Raw genomic sequence first — 17,927 nt, 5'->3', positions numbered from 1 at the left:
TTTGCTGTAGCAGTCCTTTCAAAACTGCTTCTGTAACTGCTGTCCTTTGACTGGTTTTCTGACTACGAAACAGAATGGTTTGAGAAAGGTTTGAGAAAGATCTGGTCATAAGGCTGGAAGATGCAATGGTCTACAAAACACTCACTGCACTGAAAATATCTGCAGCAAGCATGACACCTATGCAAAGCAAGAAGCCTCCTGCTTGGAGCCTCCCTTGCCATTTCCATTTAGCACATTCTCTGATTCACAGAAAGACGTACACATAATCGGTGTTCACTACACGACATTTATGAAGATTAACTGTATAGCTAGGGATGCTCTTTCTCTGAAAAATTTGTGCTTTTCTCCTGTTTGGCTGACGTTCCAGTTGTGGGTTTCCTTTGCAGTGGAGGATAGCAGAATAAAACTACTAAGTTCACTGGATTGGTACTGCTTGATTACACATCAAGACATACTAGCCCAAGAATATACTGTTTAGCCAACAAAGCCGGTTTACTTACCCATGTCCAAGATAGGCTGGAGGGACTCTAACGTTATTTCCGTGACAAGCTTTGCCAATACCATTGTAAAAGCATGAACCAAGCATTCACATAAAACACTGCACTATACACGTGTTAAGGGCTAAAAATATAGATTCCCGTAGAACTTACCCGTGCATTTCGTGATGGCAGCTAGTTCTTTCAAAGTCTTTTCTGCCAAGAACTCTGCTGGTGGACAGGTCAGCCCCTCTGACAAGTCCTTATTGTCCACATCAAGGAAGACAAGGTCAAATGTTTTGCCTGTGCACAGAACAATAAAACAAAAGCATGTTTACCACACAAATTAAGACATTTAAAAAAATCAGTCAAACCTCAATATAATGAAGTTCACAATGTAACACACGTTTTTTATATTTATTGCTTCCATTGAAATGCGTGTATTTTCCCCTCGATTTAACAAAATAGTTTGTGCCACAGTTTTAATACAAAAAACTGTTGGTGAGGACAAAATAAAAAAATTTAGTAAATTTGGAGAAATCTTCTTTCTTCAAAGAACAAAAAATCATCTACATATCTAAAAAGAAAAGTGAGATAAATCTCGTGAAGTTTAATAGCTAGTTCTCTTGCCAACATTGCGAGAAAGATGTTGCAAAGCACCGCATCGGTGCGATGCAGGAAGCATACCTGGTAAAAGCAGACTTTATTAGACTGGATGTTAGGCATGACTGATATCTTTTAAGATTTATCATTTGTGAAGAGCAGTTATGCTAGCACACCCTTCACACCATATGGCAAACAAGCAGTAATCATGCAGTCTATGGTATAGGCCATGGTCAGTCATTGTATAGCAACATTTTTCAGTGCACACCCGGTGCTATCAGACCGTCAAAAGCATTTGACAGTTCACCTGATTACTGGACACGGTTGATGAATAACGTCTCCAGATTATGGTTTAGTATTCGGTAAAAGCGTCCACTTTATGGCAGTCACCGCAGCAATGCATGCAGCCAGTGACACTTTCAGTGGCAGCATAAATTTTAAATTATAGAATGCGAGCTTCACAAAAGGAGGAACACAGATATGGGAGTAGCTTGGGCAAAATGTCCAACATTACTGAGCACAATAAAGGCCAACTGTAAATCCAAAGAGCTTACCTCAGTTTCACCAAGTGTGAAATCTACAGAAACAGAGGAGCTGTGGTTCTCCTGCGTTTTCCTCTTGATTTTCTGTGATGTTTCGCATTTTAATGTGGGTGTCTATGATTACGTTATTTGTAGAGTAGAGATGCATGGGAAAGGACTTGTGGCAGACTCTGCCACACCAGCCCTTGCTACAGTGAATTTAGGCCTTCTTTACACTCGAGCTGCCCTTCCCCGTTTTACTGTGCAGCTACCACTTCGTCTGCGACCGAGGCAGTTCCGCCATCTTTGGGTGTATCTGGGAACCGGAGCGTGACATGCGATACGGACACTCATCTGTTGTCAGGCCTACCCGAGAAGAGCTCCGCTGTTAAAAGACACTTGTGTAGTTGGCAAGAGTGCAAATTCTCCCTTTTCAGTAGCAATGCCAATGTGTCAACTTTAGTGTCATGGCCCACAGCTCAACACTCTTACTGCTTATTCTACTACACCTAGTTAAGCAGATGTGAACATGCAATGCCTTTTTTTTTTAAAGCTTAGTTTAGCATCGTCCATGTGTATCTTATCTCATACCGTCATCCCGTCCATACTACCACTGCTCATCTAGGTTGCCACTAATTCTAGTAGTCACATCCTCATGTGTTGCTACCACAGTTTCAGCGAGCACCATTTTGCACTAAAAAGTCTTTCATATCTACTTTCTTTTATGCCCTTTAAGTCTTTTCTGGCACAAACTTCTGCGGCATGACAGAATAAATTGCAAACACTGTCAATGTCCTCACCTACACGTGACTTCTGTTAACTGAAATGGGCACTATGTGATGACTCAATTAAAGGATGTTTACTTTATATAGGTTAGTCTATAAATTTTGTTTATGATTCATATCATAAAGCCAATGTACTCCTGATAACATCCTTTAACAGCATGTTTATTTTTTATAAATCATTACCGTCTTTAGCACTTCCAAAGAAAGCAAACAAAAATAAGACGGTTTCATAAAAATGAACAGTACCTACTCCACTCCCCTTTTTTGCTTAAAACAAACACTAGATTGAAATTCTTAATTACAAGGAAGACATTATCAACATACACTGAAGAACCAATGTAGTTTACCCACCACATTAACACATACACTATTGGCATAAGCAATTTAGAGGACACAGGTTCAGTGAAAGAGTTTAATTACTGCTCATTATCAGCATGCAGCCTCTGAGTAAATGGAACACTTGTTAATTGCACACTGTATTCTTACTGACTTCATTTTCAAGTTCCAGGCCTTGTGCTCCAAAAACGTAGAAATTCAGCTTCTTTTTTCACAGATTCTGCATCTAATAAGCTTTTGACAAGTAATGTGCATGTCAAGCTTGGGGGAACAACTTAACTACTCATTCAAGTGAAACTGCTTTACACATTTCCTGCTTTCTCGTTGTTCTTGTTCCACACTACTGTGAAATATATAACCAGGCACAAACTTGCATAAACATTCTGCAGATATTTAAATTAAGGTAAAAAAATTTGAGAGCCACATGCCTTCCTTGGAAAGTCTTTCGAAGGCCTTTAGTCCATCTTCCACACAAATTTCCATTGGGCAGTCTTGTGGAAGGTACCACTTTCTGGCAACATCTACCACTTCGGGGTCTAACTCGACGACTGACAGTTGCAGCTGGGGATCAAAAAAAGATGGACAAAGAGTTTAGCATACATTAACCTTTTGAGACCATGCGTGAAACACGTCTTCAGTATAAGAATGACACAGAAAACTGTGCCCCGTGGTGATCACCGACAACGTGACACTGACTGGAGAAGTAAAGAAAATTTTCGTAAATAAATCTTTTTCATGGGCATTTGTTCACGAGTGCTACTTTTGGCCAGTGTACCATACCTTAGGCTTGTGAGAATAGTAAATTTTAGGTTCGAAGCGAACAGTGATTTGGGCAAATAATTTCAAATCGAATTCGAATAGTATATACCACATATTATAAAAAAAAACTGAGCATATTTGTCATGACCCAGCTAACCTGCACTACATTTAAAAAAATATTGAAACAAGGCATGTTCAAATGTCATTCTTTATGGTTCAAAGGGAAGTTGAAGCAACTTTGAATAGTTACAGGATTTGACTTTCGGTAGAATGCAAGTGATAACCTGTAAAATATGTTACGTTTTAAAATTTACTATACTTAGAGCATATAAGCAGGTATAACAAGCTTTTAAACTTAAAATCGATGTGAGGGTAATACGTTAATTTAACCTTGAAGTGGGGCTTCGCGGCAGTGTGGATTTCCCCTGGATAGGTGTATTCATGATATAGCACTCCTCCACTGCAGTGAAACCACCTTTACAAGGGGTTACATGCGGTTTATATGTCTATTCATTCATTTCTCCCCCACATGTCAACCAGACCTGCTCTTATGCGTTACACATCCCCATTACCTCTGTACTAGCAGAGTTAGTTGCTGTTTGTGATAGTCTTCAGCCTTCAGCCACTCGTCGAGATGCAACACCCATCGAGTGTGATCCTTTACACGGACTTGACGCAAGCTGTTTGCGCACTCCGTCGTGTTGACCTTTCTTTGGGTGTAGCAGTGCAATTTCACCATTGTGCTGCAGCTTATCCGTGCTCAGTTCCGAGTTTGTTGGATTCGCCGGTCTAGTGTTCCTGCTCATGCCGTGACAGATGCCGCTTGCCATCCTGTGACGGTCATGTACCCCTTACCTCTGCTCCAGCTGCCACCTCCTGACACTGTGGACATTCAGGAAGAAAATCTTCGGTGCACCACGTGAGCTCTCATACCACCGCGTGGTCATGACCCCCCGAGTGGACTCACTCGTCACGAGGAGGTATCACTCCGAAGAGTTCGCGTGAGTGTGGCTGAGACGCCTTCAATCCGCACCAAGTGGGGGTACACTGAAACAACTTTGAACTGCCCATTTTGTCCTGCGCCAGTGCGGGAAGTAGACCTGAACCACCTTCTATGGACATGCCCTGGGCTACAAATGGCTTGTTGACGCCACCTGCGGCATGCGGGGCTTCAGCACACCAGGCCGCCTGACTTGCAGCGATGGATATAAGGTCCGAATCATATAGGTCCCTCCTGGACTTTATGTAGGAAACACAGTTGCACAATTTTGTGTAATGTTTATTGACGCTGCAGGGCAAACTAACGCAAAAAGAAACTTTGATATCTAGAATAACCTAAATTTATGTCGAAGCAAATTCGAATACTGTAATAGTATTCGTTAGAATACTCGAAGTGCTGGAATATTCGCACGAGCCTACCATACACACAACATGGTTCCTGACTAGAATCATCGCAAAGTGGGCGAATGCTTTGGACAGTAAAGGGCTAATGATAAAATAATTCGAAAGCCAACCCATCTCATACATCAAGCATATCGAATATCTTGAGAAGCTACCTTAGACAAACTTCCTGAACAAAATTCTTATCCAATGGGAATGTACGGTCGTGCTCAATATGACTTGCAACACTGAAGCCCATGGCCTCACGTGTTCAAAGACTGCGTGTGGCTTCCACAGGCCCTTATTTCCATAACTAAACATAGTTCTCTCACTTGAGGATGATTCCAGATAAGAAAATATCATTTAGCTGTGTAAACGAAAACAAGTTTAAGCCATATGCAATCTTTGAACTCATGAGACCACGCACTCCCGTGTTGCAAGTCATATAGAGCGCGACTGTATGTGCTGGTCGGAAAATAGCAGTTTTTAAGAAGATTCGTTCCTATGATGGTATGTATTTGCACCATATATACGCAGGAATGCTGCTCTTATGAAGAAAACAGTCAAAATGCCTAACATAGTCACAGTGGCATGAGAAACCGCATGTGCTGATCATATTTGAGCACCCACGTGATCACAGGCAGCACTACTGTATTGACTTGGAACGTAGGCTAATACTTTTTCAGCTAGAATATGGCAATGACAAAAGCTAGGGGCAACTTACATTTGGGGATGAAGTTTGGCAGTCACTGCCAGACACTATGTCACCTTGCAGCTACAATTATTATACTAGGCCCTAGTTAAATCTTGCTACAAATATTCATGAGGTTCAAAAAAGGTTTTGTAGTGGACATTTTGATGCCATAAAAATCTAGTGACAAACTGAGAAAAAACCGTGAAAGCAGTTTAGTTTCTGAAATCAGACATTTTCATCTGCTTGTCCTTTTGTGCCAGCAGCAGCGCAGTACACATTGATGCAGTAGCTGCACTGCAATGTTGTCGTGATGAGTATTATAAAAATGGCAAATAGTGTGAAAAGAGTCCACCCTTTGCAATGTGGCCAGTATACCGTACATATGTTATCATCTGACAGATCGTTGGCAGCACAAAAGCTCTCGGCAACTTTGTTGTTGATCAGCTTCAAATGTGCATTTATAAAAGCACTGCCACAAGGTAAAGAAAGGCGACACCACAGTAAATACAGTAGACTCTTGACAATTCAAACTTTCGGTTAATTCAAACAAATCTTAAATTTTTGGCTGGCCCACTATGTTTTCAATGTATTTTAAAGCCGCTTAATTCAAACTGCACAAATTCGGTTAATTCAAACTTTTTGTTGCCCAAGCCTAGAAACATCTACTATTGCCTTTGTTGCTTCTAGTTGAACATTCGTGTCTTTATATCACTAAATGTTGCAAATAAAGACGATTACCTGCCTACATAAGGGCCAAACCATGTGCACCAACAATCGCATGCTGACTGAGAGAAGCAAAAACCGGAATGGTCTAGCCTTGGTCTATTGAGTGCCGAATGCTTCTTAAAGTTATTTTCGCCGCAGTACACTGCTGTCATGCAGGAAAACGTCCTAAACTGCGAAGGGGCTCATAACTCTTGTTGGTATGTTGCCCTGAGTCATATTTATGAGAACTTCTGATAATTCAAACAAAATCCTGAGGTCCCCTCGAGTTTGAATCATCCAGGGTCTACTGTATTACCTAAAACACGCACTGAGACTTCTCTATTTTGGGATGAGACCTCCCTGGCACTGCCTTTGTGCTTTAGTCTTCTCTAGGACACATGGTTTATTCCATACAAGGAATCTGATATGCAATCAGTAAATATGATCCATTACTTTAGACTTGAAGGTCGCATAGAGTGGTTGGTTACACTCTACGCATTCCTTAGTGACTTGATTTATGACAAGAATGTTATAAATCGGGCAAACGAGAAATATGTGGAGGAGTAGAGAAATGGATGTAGAGCAGAGGCACAGCATTGGGTCTTTGTTACCTACGTTACCTTGCTGTGACTATCCTACCCACCCATCCAGACTCTATGACAATGCCTTGGCTCCCTAGTCAGGTGAGGGTATGTGGGTATCACTGACCATTGGTGTATTTGTGATTGCACAGTGCAAGGAGCAATGCTGATGGTACAATGGTATAGGTGGACCGGCAAGCGCTGGCAAAGGGCATAACGAAAAGGGCAGAAAGAAAATGGCGAGGGAGGGGTGGGGAGGCGGCTTCCCCACCAAGGTTGCAAAGCTTTCACACATTGCTACAATAATGACATCTCAGGGATTCTGTGGTGGGAATCGTTGCACATTCAATCGGACGAACACGGGAAGGAAAGGACAGAATAAACGGAGTAAAGGAGGGATTCTCTTTTATTAATTCTTTACTCCATAGTACCAATTCACAAACTGGTCCAGTGGCGTAAATCCAGAAAAATCACAAAGGGGGTCACACATTGTGTCATGGTGGCCACCTTGTTTTTAAAAATGGCCTGTGTGCTTAGATTTAGGTGCACGTTAAACCGCAGGTGGTTGAAATTTCCGGAGCCCTCCACTACGGCGTCTCATAATCATATTGTGGTTTTGGGACGTTAAACCCGAACAGTTATTGAAGTTGAAGTTTATTGCCACATAGTTACAAAACAATTAGTGAAACATAAAAATTTCGGAATCAATGAAAATTACAACTAAACAGAACCTCTGCAATAATGCAAGAGTGGTTTCGAAGCTCAACACGCAAAAATAGATTTTATACACATTTTTCTATTAGGCACAGTTTAACAAATACAAGCGAACTTCGTAGTCGTGCCATGATCGTCAAAAGTTTTTTCGAGCAAAAATGTTTTGCCACAATACTCTATGTGGCACAGGAAAAATGCACAAATTTTATCAGCAAAATCTGTGATGTGCGAGCGCCACGTCTGGGACACTTGGCATGGTCCCTGCCGGCGGCAGGTTATCTTTTCGTCCACTTTACTTTCTTCACATTTATATTCTAATTACTACAAATAACACCCCCTATACTTTCCTTGGCATTGCTGTCTGTTAGTTCTCATTAATATTGTGTCTAACAAAGAAAAACGAGCCCTTAAGAGTAAACTTCTTTCCTTAATTCATAGCGAGGGTCTCGTTCTGGCAGACATGATGCCTTCAGGTAGTATGCGAGGGATTATTGGTCAGCTGCCTGCTCGTAAATAGATCACGTGCTACGTGACGCCAAAAAGGCAGAAAAAAGAGTGTTCCACACTCGCCGCCATGGCTGCGACTGGCGCTGACTGACACTCCTAAGTTTCAATCCACATATATACCCTATAAAGTGGACGGGGAGATGACCGCCGCCGTAGCTCAGTGGTAGAGCATCGGACGCGTTATTCGAAGGTCGCAGGTTCGGTCCCTGCCGGCGGCAGGTTATCTTTTCGTCCACTTTACTTTCTTCACATTTATATTCTAATTACTACAAATAACACCCCCTATACTTTCCTTGGCATTGCTGTCTGTTAGTTCTCATTAATATTGTGTCTAACAAAGAAAAACGAGCCCTTAAGAGTAAACTTCTTTCCTTAATCCATGTATATTAGAGCACATATAACCCCCCCCCCCTGAAAGGTGGTTTCACTGCAGCATAGAAGTGCCATGTAGTAAAACCACCCATCCAGAAAAAAAAACTGCACTGCCAGGAAACCACACTTCAAGGTTAAATGTACACCAGTGAGCAAAAGTATACGGACCACGGGAGCGTGTGCCAAAATGCATCGACGCGACATCTGCCGACGCGGTGCCTGTTGTCGAGAGGGGCGCTGAAGCAGCAGCGCGCATGCGCGTCCCATCACATCTGCTGGCCTGTCCAGCAGTTTTACCTGGCATGGTTACAGTGCTTGTTGACTAAGCGTAAACTGGGTGTCATTTCTTTCTCTGCTCTGTCGCATCTGAAATGGTTTTACGTTGCAGCTGCACTGGCTCCCGTGCATCACTTTCTTTCTTTTTTGGTTATCGCACGGCGCACTGCTTTCTCTGACGCTTTTAGATAACTTGAGCACAATTACTTGTTTCTTTCTGCGCAGTTGTATTATTGCAAACGGTTACACTGATTGCTGCCTCATATCGAAGCAGGGCATATCTAAGTGCAATAAATGAAAAAGAAAAAGTATGCGCACTGGACGCGTGAGCCAGCCCAAGCCACAGCCACTACGGAAAACAACGGTGCACATGCGACGGAGCAGAGAAAGTGACACCCAGTTGACGTTTATTCGACGAGCACCGTAATCGCATCAGGAAAGCTACATGACAGCAAGCAGATATGATGGGACGCCCATGTGCACCGCTGCTCTTGGAGCCCTCTCGACAACAGGCACCATGCTCCTGTGGTCCGTGTACTTTTGCTCACGGGTGTACATATTACTTTCACCTCAATTAATTATTTTTTAAGTTTAAAAGCGTGTTATATGGGCTTATATGTGCTAAGTATAGTACTTTTTAAAATATAACATATTGGACCAGTTATAACTTGCACCCTACTGCTATACAAATCGCTATTATTCAAAGTTGTTTCCACTTCACTTGGAACCTAGAAAGTGACATTCACACATGCCCAGTTCTAGTTCTTAAAGATATTGTACAAGTTAGTTGGGTCATGACAAAAATGCTCGTTTTTCATAATAATATGTGACATATATGCTATTTGAACTATTCGATTCAAAATTATTCAACCAAATCACTATTCGCTTCAAACCTCAAGCTTACTATTCAGCCATCCTCACTAATTTGGCATATTAAGCAGCACCACATTTCTGCTGATAACTGTTAGTTTGCCCCATTGGCAACACTTGGTTCAGCGATATCAGTACTGGCAATCAAAGTAACTGCGAACAAATTTACAAGGAGAAGAGCATAAAGAAAAAGCAGATTCCCACCTTTGGGAACTTGGTTGCTAGAAAAAGTGGTAGTGTGCCACCCCCCAGTCCAACCATTAATGCACTGGCTGGCTCCTCTGTAAATAAAATGAGAGGCACATTAGCCTTTGAAATGCACACACAAAAATCCCAGAACTTTTTATTATCACTTGCAACCCCCACCTAGAATAAGCACGTGTATCCCTCTAGACCACGGGTTCTCAAATTTTCTGGCCTTGGGGAACCCTGATGGCTTTGTCAGAGCGCTGCGGAACCATTAACTTATTCTTTAGCACGAAGACAATGAAAAGCGGTGGGGGTGATGACGCTTCTCGACGCGTGCAACCACATTATTAACACCATCCGCATTGGCCTACTATCTTTAATATAGAAGGCAATCGCTCTTGATGTGGAATTCCCAATAATACATAGACATGCGATTCCTCGACTACTGATCCGAATGTAGCAGGATCGAATCCCGGCTGCAGCAGCCACATTTTCGATGGAGGCTTATGTACTTAGATGTAGGTGCACGTTAATATCGTGGTTTTGGGATGTAAAACCCCTGGCAATTAATTATATAGTATTATTGTTATACTAGTGATTCCTCTGCAACCCCCCCCAACCCCAGTCGTGTAAAGCGCCCGCCGACCAAACACTGCATGCTTCAGGCACAGCACGCTGTAAGCAATGTGTTCACGCAAACGAAGCACCGTATGTACAGAAGCCTGTCTTATTTTTTGCAAAACAAAAAAAGAAGGCATGCCAGTCGCACCGCGAAATGGCCGTCGATGGATACATTGGTTGCAAGACTAAGCCTAAATGTTCGTGTACCCCACAGCCAGCAAGAAGTGCTTCCTCTTGCGCGTACCAATAAGCCCGTTGCGCATCTTGATTACAGAACCAACATAGTGCCGTGGCAAATCAGCGTGTATGAAAACTGTGCCACGTGAACGCCGGCTCGTCATGAGCCATGAGTAAAGCGCTGAGGTGCCCATTAATGTCATTTGAACTGGTTTGAACACCCAATATCATCTTCCGTACGTTGACTTGCAGAATTACCGAATTGACTCCTGCACACATGTTACAAAGTGCACTCATGAGCATGAATTACCAGCGCTCCGCACGCAGGTCCGCAATTTGCACAACTTTCATGGTGTGCACTAGATGACGAGTCTTTAGTGCTGCTACCACGTGGGTCTCTTGCTACCTGCAGACTCCCGATGTGCGGATTCGCCGTGCGATCGCTTCGTATTGTCACGTGGTCGTGACGTCGACGAAGACAGCAGTCAGCACGTCCGAGATGAAACTGTTTATTTGGCCGAACTTGTGGCCGGGAAACTGAAGGTCAAACTACAGCAATACACTGATAGCGTCGAACAGAGTGTCGACCGTCGATCAACTGACAAGCGGTCAAGCGTGTCGGCTTTTATACAGGCGCTATCGAACTTTCCAGCGATATCGCTGGTGGTGGCGTTATCTCTCGACAAAGCTGGAACATTCGCGTGCGGCGCGCAATCTTAAAGGACCCCTGACAGCGAAATTTTTGTTGGTGACTTTTTTGCTGTAATTTGTAGCTTTGTGTCTGGTAATCTCTAAATTAAATGGTAAATGCTCTAGCGTATCGTACAACTAATTCTAGCGTAGTTAATTGTGACCGTTTTAGCATCACTTCAAAACGCCCGCCTAAAAACCACAAGAAACCGGCGCCCCATGCGGGGGAGCGTCAAAGACCACGTGCACTCAAGCTGCGGTTTTCAAATCGGGGCTCCGCGCGCGGTAGAGATTGAAAGTATGTGGGTGCCTCGGTATGGGTTAAACCTGTTAAGCGCGTGAAAACTACCTCAAGAGCAGCCCGACAACAGAGCCAGAGGGGTGAGGAACAATAGGCCTCGCCGGGTGCCAGTCGTCCTATTGTCACGGGGCCTCTATCTACGTCGTACCAGGATGTCGCAAGGTGCAGCCAACTCAAGTGAGCACTCACGCTTACTTTAAAACCAAATTAAGATATCTTAAAGGCAACGTTCGTCACTAATAATCGGTCAGATGTGCCCCCGTATACAGGAAAGTCAAACAACACAAAGATCTCGAGGTTTCAATTTTGGTGTCAGGGGTCCTTTAACAAAACGATCTACAATGATCGGGAAGCTTCGCGAACAATGTGGCGCGGTTTGCGCTGAGCGTTGCTGACAGTCTTGGGGGGTGTAGCTTCAACTCATGAAACATAAAACACGTGGCAGTATGCAAGATGCAATGCAAATTTTCTTGTCTAAGTAAATAAATTCGGTCTTTGTGGGGTTAAAATGAGAGCACGTAGCATTCGTTCTGACTGCTTGCGGAACCCTAAAATGCCCTTCACAAAACTTCTGGGCTCCGCGAAACGCAGTTTGAGAACCCATGCTCTAGACCATGTGAACCATATAAAAATCCCATTTTGTCAAACAATTCATGACCAATGATTCATCACTTTCTCCCTGCATTACTAAACACACTTTATGCTCACAACCTAGAAATTGACGAAGTAACTCAACAAAACATTACAAACCTTTTTTTGTTATGTCAAGTTCATTTATTTATTTTATGGCAGAATATACTATAAGCCTGAATGCCAGACTTCATACAGGGGTGGGCAATCTCCTTCTTCACGGCTCCAGTGGCAAAGTGAAGAACATGTGGCACACATTTGTATATGCAGATCCCAAACAGCTGGTGCATATCCCAATACTATTGGTATTACATACGTTTTGCAGGCAAGTTGTTTAATTTCAAGGGTTGCTTTAACTAGCCCCTGTCTTAAGTATCCAAGTTTTCTCAAAGCACTTTTTCTTTTCCCTAATATACATGTTACATATTTGATTCTGCCAAGTAAATCTATGTTTTTAGATTAGTGGTGCATTTATTACAGTATTAGGAAGTATGTTTTCACCAATGTCATTGTTACATTTTCCTTTTTTCTTTTTTTTTGTCCCAGCAATGTACCATATTTTCTAGCATATAGCACACAGCCTTTTCGTAAATTTTCATTGGTGCATCTTATACAACAGTGCATTTTATATATTTTAGGCATTTCTCAGGCACTTCATCATCTGCACATAATCATCATCACATGGGGTTCCTCATCTTCATCAATTATAGGGACTCATCTAGAGATTGATCTGTGCCTGGAGTGTGATCGGTTCGACACATCTTCGAGTTCATCATCTGCACATGATCATCATCACATGGGGTTCCTCATCTTCATCAATTATAGGGACTCATCTAGAGATTGATCTGTGCCTGGAGTGTGATCGGTTCGACACATCTTCGAGTTGTATTAAAGATCGTGTCAACTGCGACGTCACACGTGGTGGGGGTGTTGTGTGTCAATCCCAGTACCTCTCACAAAAATAAGCCACTGTGTTAACTTTAAAACACCTGTGAAAAAACCCAACAATGAAGGGGTCAATAAAATGCTAAGGTTTTCATTATGGGGGGAATAGTGACTCACCTGTCCCTTTTGGCATTATAAAGGCAAGTCCAGCGACCATGTACTTGTAGTATTCACTACGAAGGTCGTCCTTGACAACCTCCCAGACTTTACCCTTCTGTCCTTTGAGCTTAACTTTTCATGCAAAAAAGAGAGATAGAGAGGAACACATTCAATGACCACAAATGAAAGAGCTCCATGTCACCAAATCTGGTTACAAGGGGATCATGCACTATGTCAGATGTGGCAGCAATTTCAAATTGCAGCCGCCTTTCAAATTGCTGCTGCCTGCCATTACCACCGAACAATGGGATGCCATAATGTGGTGCATTCCTACTCTGTCCGTGTGTTTTATACACCTGTCAGACAAGATAATTTACTGACCCTTAAAGCGGCTGTTACATTGCATTGGTGTAATCTGCAGGTAGTAGTCATAAGAGTGCATTAAATGTTTGCAGCGAAATGCACTAGCAAATGCCGTTTGCTAGCTTTCCTCCTTTAGAGAAGTGTGTCAAACATAGGGGACAATGCTTCATAGAGAGGACTGGAAATGTCTTTTTCTTGCTTCAATGCAATGCGACCTTGATTTAACAAGAGTTGAATGTATTTCTACTATATTATGTTTACAACATTTAGATTTTACAATTACTGCTACAGCCTACTGCAGAACAGCAAAGGTCAGACGGATATTACTGGCAACAACAAACCCATCTTTAATTTTTTTTTTTTGCAATAGTGTGCATCTTGCTTGTCTTGGCCCATACTAGCTCACAGTGTCAGCGCTACGTAGCACTGCTTGATGAACTACAAATAAGCTATTGCCAGTTCTGTGAAGTGGGGCTGAAACTTGGAGGATAACAAAGAAACTTGAGAACAAGTTGTGGACTATGCTGCGTGCAATGGAATGGAAAAATTATAGACATAATATTAAGGGACAGGAAGACAGCAAAATGGATCAGAGAACAAAAAGGGGTAGCCGATATTCTAGCTGACATTAAGAGAAAGAAATGGATCTGTGCTGGCCATGTAATGTGTAGGACAGATAACCAGTGGTCAGTTAGAGCAACAGAACGGATACCAAGGAATGGGAAACACAGCCAAGGACAGCAGAGGTTGGGTTATGAAATTAAGAAGGCTGCAAGAGAGCAGATAATATTTATGGTTGTATAATTTGCTTAGTCAGGCAATCACAGAAATTAATGGAACCTTATCAGTAGATCTAGTGCAAGAAAGCAACAGCGAAGAAATTCCAGTGGTATGAGTCGATTCAAGTAGTATATATATCGTAGCAGGCATCATACAAGAGATAGATGAGGGTGTCTTGAAAACGTCAGCGGAAACGGTTGTAGCACTGCACTTTTTGGAGTTGCCCTTTCACAGTATGCCAAGTCATTGGAAGAAATGATGAGTACAGAAAGCTTGAAATGATATAAAACAGTGATGCTAAATTTAAAACTGTGCCATGCAACCATAGGTTGGCAAACTCACTCATGAGTCGACTCACTCAGGCTCACTCAGACTCATATTGGGCCACGAGTCTAAGCGAGTCCGTGTGAGTAACATTCTGGTGAGTTTGAGTTTGAGTCTGAGTGAGTCCAGTTGAGAAAAATTTAATGAGTCTGGGTCCGAGTGAGTCCGGCTTAGGAAAACTTTGGTGAGTGTGAGTCTGAGTGAGCCCTAAGCACAAAATATAATTCTTGAGTGAGTCTGAGTGAGCTCCACCTTTCATTGCCGATCTATGCTCCTATCTACTCATCTTCAGCATTACTATCAACCTTATGTCAACTCACGTTTATACTCACGTCTAATTACGACTACTCACAGATACCTCAGTGCACTAGCGTTCATACACCAGCTCAATATTTATTGATCAGAGACAAATTTTGAGCCCCCCCCCCCCCCCCCCCCGCAAATTTTTTCACAAGAACACACGAGATAAAGATTATATCGTGTGAGTCACCTCTTTCAATAAAAAGGTCGTTACTGGATTGCAACCACTGATAACTCATATTTGAAGGTACGAGATAGATCAAAAGCCGTCAAGTAGAGCATCGATTATACGAGATATTGCTCTTAAAGAGCATTGACACCATGGTCGATAAAGTTTATTAAAATGCTAACGTACTCATGAGTCGACTCATCAGACTCACTCAGGCTCAGATCAAGCCGTGAGTTTGAGCCTGAGTGAGTCCGAGTGCATAGTATTTTGGCAAGTTTGAGTTCGAGTGAGTCCAGTTGAGGAAAACTTTGGAGAGTCTGAGTGCGAGCGAGCCCTGAAGGCAAAATATATTTCATGAGTGAGTCTGAGTGAGCTCCACATATTTTGCCGACCTATGCATACAACCAAGACCCTTTTCTATGTGATGTAATGACAGTGTCTTAGACATGATTGGCAGATCCCTTCTACAAGTGCCTTGTATCCAGAAACTGTCCAGACTTGGAAAATAAGCAGAAGTGAATTCAACCTGCTTCAGAAAGTTTAACTTTTTATGTTTCGAAGATTTTCAGCGGTCAGTAATGAGTTATCCGTGTCTTATTTATGCAAACTGTTTTGGAGTACAGCGTTACAGGGGTGTGAACACTTACCTGATTTAAGCCTGGCTTCTGTTTGGATGACATGCGGCTTGTCAAGAAATATCAGGCGTCTCACAACTATGCCTTTTGGCAAACTAACATCTTCAATGACATATTGACCACTTAATGCACTGCAGCCTTGGTGCCGTATCTGACGGTGGCCCACATCATCACCTGTCGTCATAAATGGGACCTTCAAAAACAAATAAAAAAATGCAAATCATTCCAGGCTTAATAAGCAATGTACAAGTTGCACCCACCAAAATGCAATCAAGCCTCAATTTCACAGCCTTCAATATCGCAGAGTAGTGAGTATTCAACTGTCTGAATTGTAATGATTTGTATTGAAGGCAAAACTGGAGCTTCATGCTAAAAAACTTCCCTTCTCTTCTTACAAGACTTTTCTTTAGAAAACTAAGCATACTTCAATGTTCAACAATTAAGGCCAACATACATTACTTTAATAAAAATCAATGAAACATGCTAGGATGATCATACATGGAATCACCCACCAGTGAAGCAGCAAAAGTTGAGCAGCAGAGCTGACACAGTAGCGGTACTGGACTTGCATGAAGCATCTGTTGAAGGCATGCTCAAGACGAAGCAAGTGGTGTGCATGCTAGCAACATCTTTTTAGGTAATATGTGGACTAGACAAATCCGTGCTATGTACACATCAAGCTGTTGAATACAAGTCAATATGTTTTTCACAAGCGAGAAAAGTAGATGGTCCACCAACCACTTATCAATGCTTGCACTTTTTAATAAGGCTTGGAAAGAAATTTCATTCCCCATGAAGTCACGCATTTTCTTTAAAATAAGCCATCCACATGGACTCATGAATTGGAAGATATCTTGCTGTGGCTCCTGGGTTCTTGAAGCAACTTATACAAACTGGCTGAAGCAGCTACATACCTTTGTTTAAAAAAAAGAAGAGATGGAAGAAAGTATACCTGCTTCCCTTCCATATATGAGGCAGGTGCCAGCTCCATGACCTTTGAGGACAGCTCCTTCTTGACTTGATCCAGGCCCAGGTAATTTTGTTCACGACATAAATGGACTACAATCACACGATCGGCTCTGCATGTTTCAGTCAGCTGCTGACGGCCCTCCGCAGTGCTAAACAGCCATTCCGACTCCCTGTAAACCAGTGATCATGGCTCTAGACCAGGGCTGCACAACTCAAAACTATTGATGGTGGCGACTAATGTGTATGCTTCCTACAGGACCAAGGGTAATACTAGTAACACTAGGGCACACATGCTCCACTTTAGTGACAATGTTGCAAGTTTGCTTTTCGAGAGGCGGTGTGTTCTGTGTCATCACACTTGCTACTGTTATCAGCACTTGTAATACCATGTCGATCAGGCTTCAGGATGCTGAACTCCATAATCTTAAATCAAATACACAGCTGAACCTGTGTATATCGAACCCAAATAGTATAATGAACTAGTGTATATATCAAACAGTTGAAAATCCCCTTGAAATATTTCCGATATATAAAATATTTTATATATCAAATTACCTATATAAAGAACTTTTTTCTGATCCCCTTCAGATTCGATATACCCAGGTTCGACTGTATAAATTTTGACAACCTCTGCTCTTAGAAAATATAAAGCCTATAATTAACTTGGCCTCCCTTTGTGACACATGCTTATGGATGGTTTAGAGAAGACAAATTATTTTCAATTGCTAAAAAACTGTAGACATAGAGTGCAGCAGAACAAGTGAACACACTCTTAGTAACTGTAACATTAAAATAAGGATCACCTAGCATTTAGAAACTATTATAACAACACTGCAGTCAAAGTGATGTATTATGTTGCCATATTGCTGAGAGAAACACTGTGAGTACAGTCACTAAAAATAGCAATACTCATGTTTGCAATAGCAAATTGTGTTATGTGAACAAATTATGTGAGCAAATATGACATACACACGCGAACACACCATGCCCTAATTCCTCTAGCAAACCCTTTAATCAAGGAAACCTTTTCAATTACAAGGGGAAATTTTTTTTTTTAGTTTTGCAATAGTATTCCCCTGCAGTACATCTTTCACAATTTGCAAAGTATTTCAAACAGAAAAAAAAAACTTTTTTACCTATTATTCCCTGCACTTGC

At 42.1% G+C, this 17,927-nt stretch overlaps 1 protein-coding gene across 1 annotated transcript in view; it reads right to left on the bottom strand.

Annotated features, from left to right (window-relative positions):
• The window catches only part of LOC119394967 (eEF1A lysine and N-terminal methyltransferase), a 38,399-nt gene that overhangs the window by 6,204 nt on the left and 14,268 nt on the right, over window positions 1-17,927 (bottom strand). Inside the window, exons 7-12 of the mRNA XM_037662266.2 lie at window positions 16,755-16,941; window positions 15,815-15,995; window positions 13,250-13,363; window positions 9,784-9,860; window positions 3,150-3,282; window positions 651-779 (exon numbers count right to left, since the gene is read on the bottom strand). Of these exons, the coding sequence (XP_037518194.1) occupies window positions 651-779; window positions 3,150-3,282; window positions 9,784-9,860; window positions 13,250-13,363; window positions 15,815-15,995; window positions 16,755-16,941 (821 nt within the window). The remainder of the gene's footprint in view (window positions 1-650; window positions 780-3,149; window positions 3,283-9,783; window positions 9,861-13,249; window positions 13,364-15,814; window positions 15,996-16,754; window positions 16,942-17,927) is intronic.

Source organism: Rhipicephalus sanguineus, chromosome 1 (assembly GCF_013339695.2).
Source record: "Rhipicephalus sanguineus isolate Rsan-2018 chromosome 1, BIME_Rsan_1.4, whole genome shotgun sequence".
Classification (NCBI taxonomy): Eukaryota; Metazoa; Arthropoda; class Arachnida; order Ixodida; family Ixodidae; genus Rhipicephalus; species Rhipicephalus sanguineus.
Note: the sequence above shows the minus strand (reverse complement) of the source record. Positions and strands in the feature narration are given on the sequence as shown.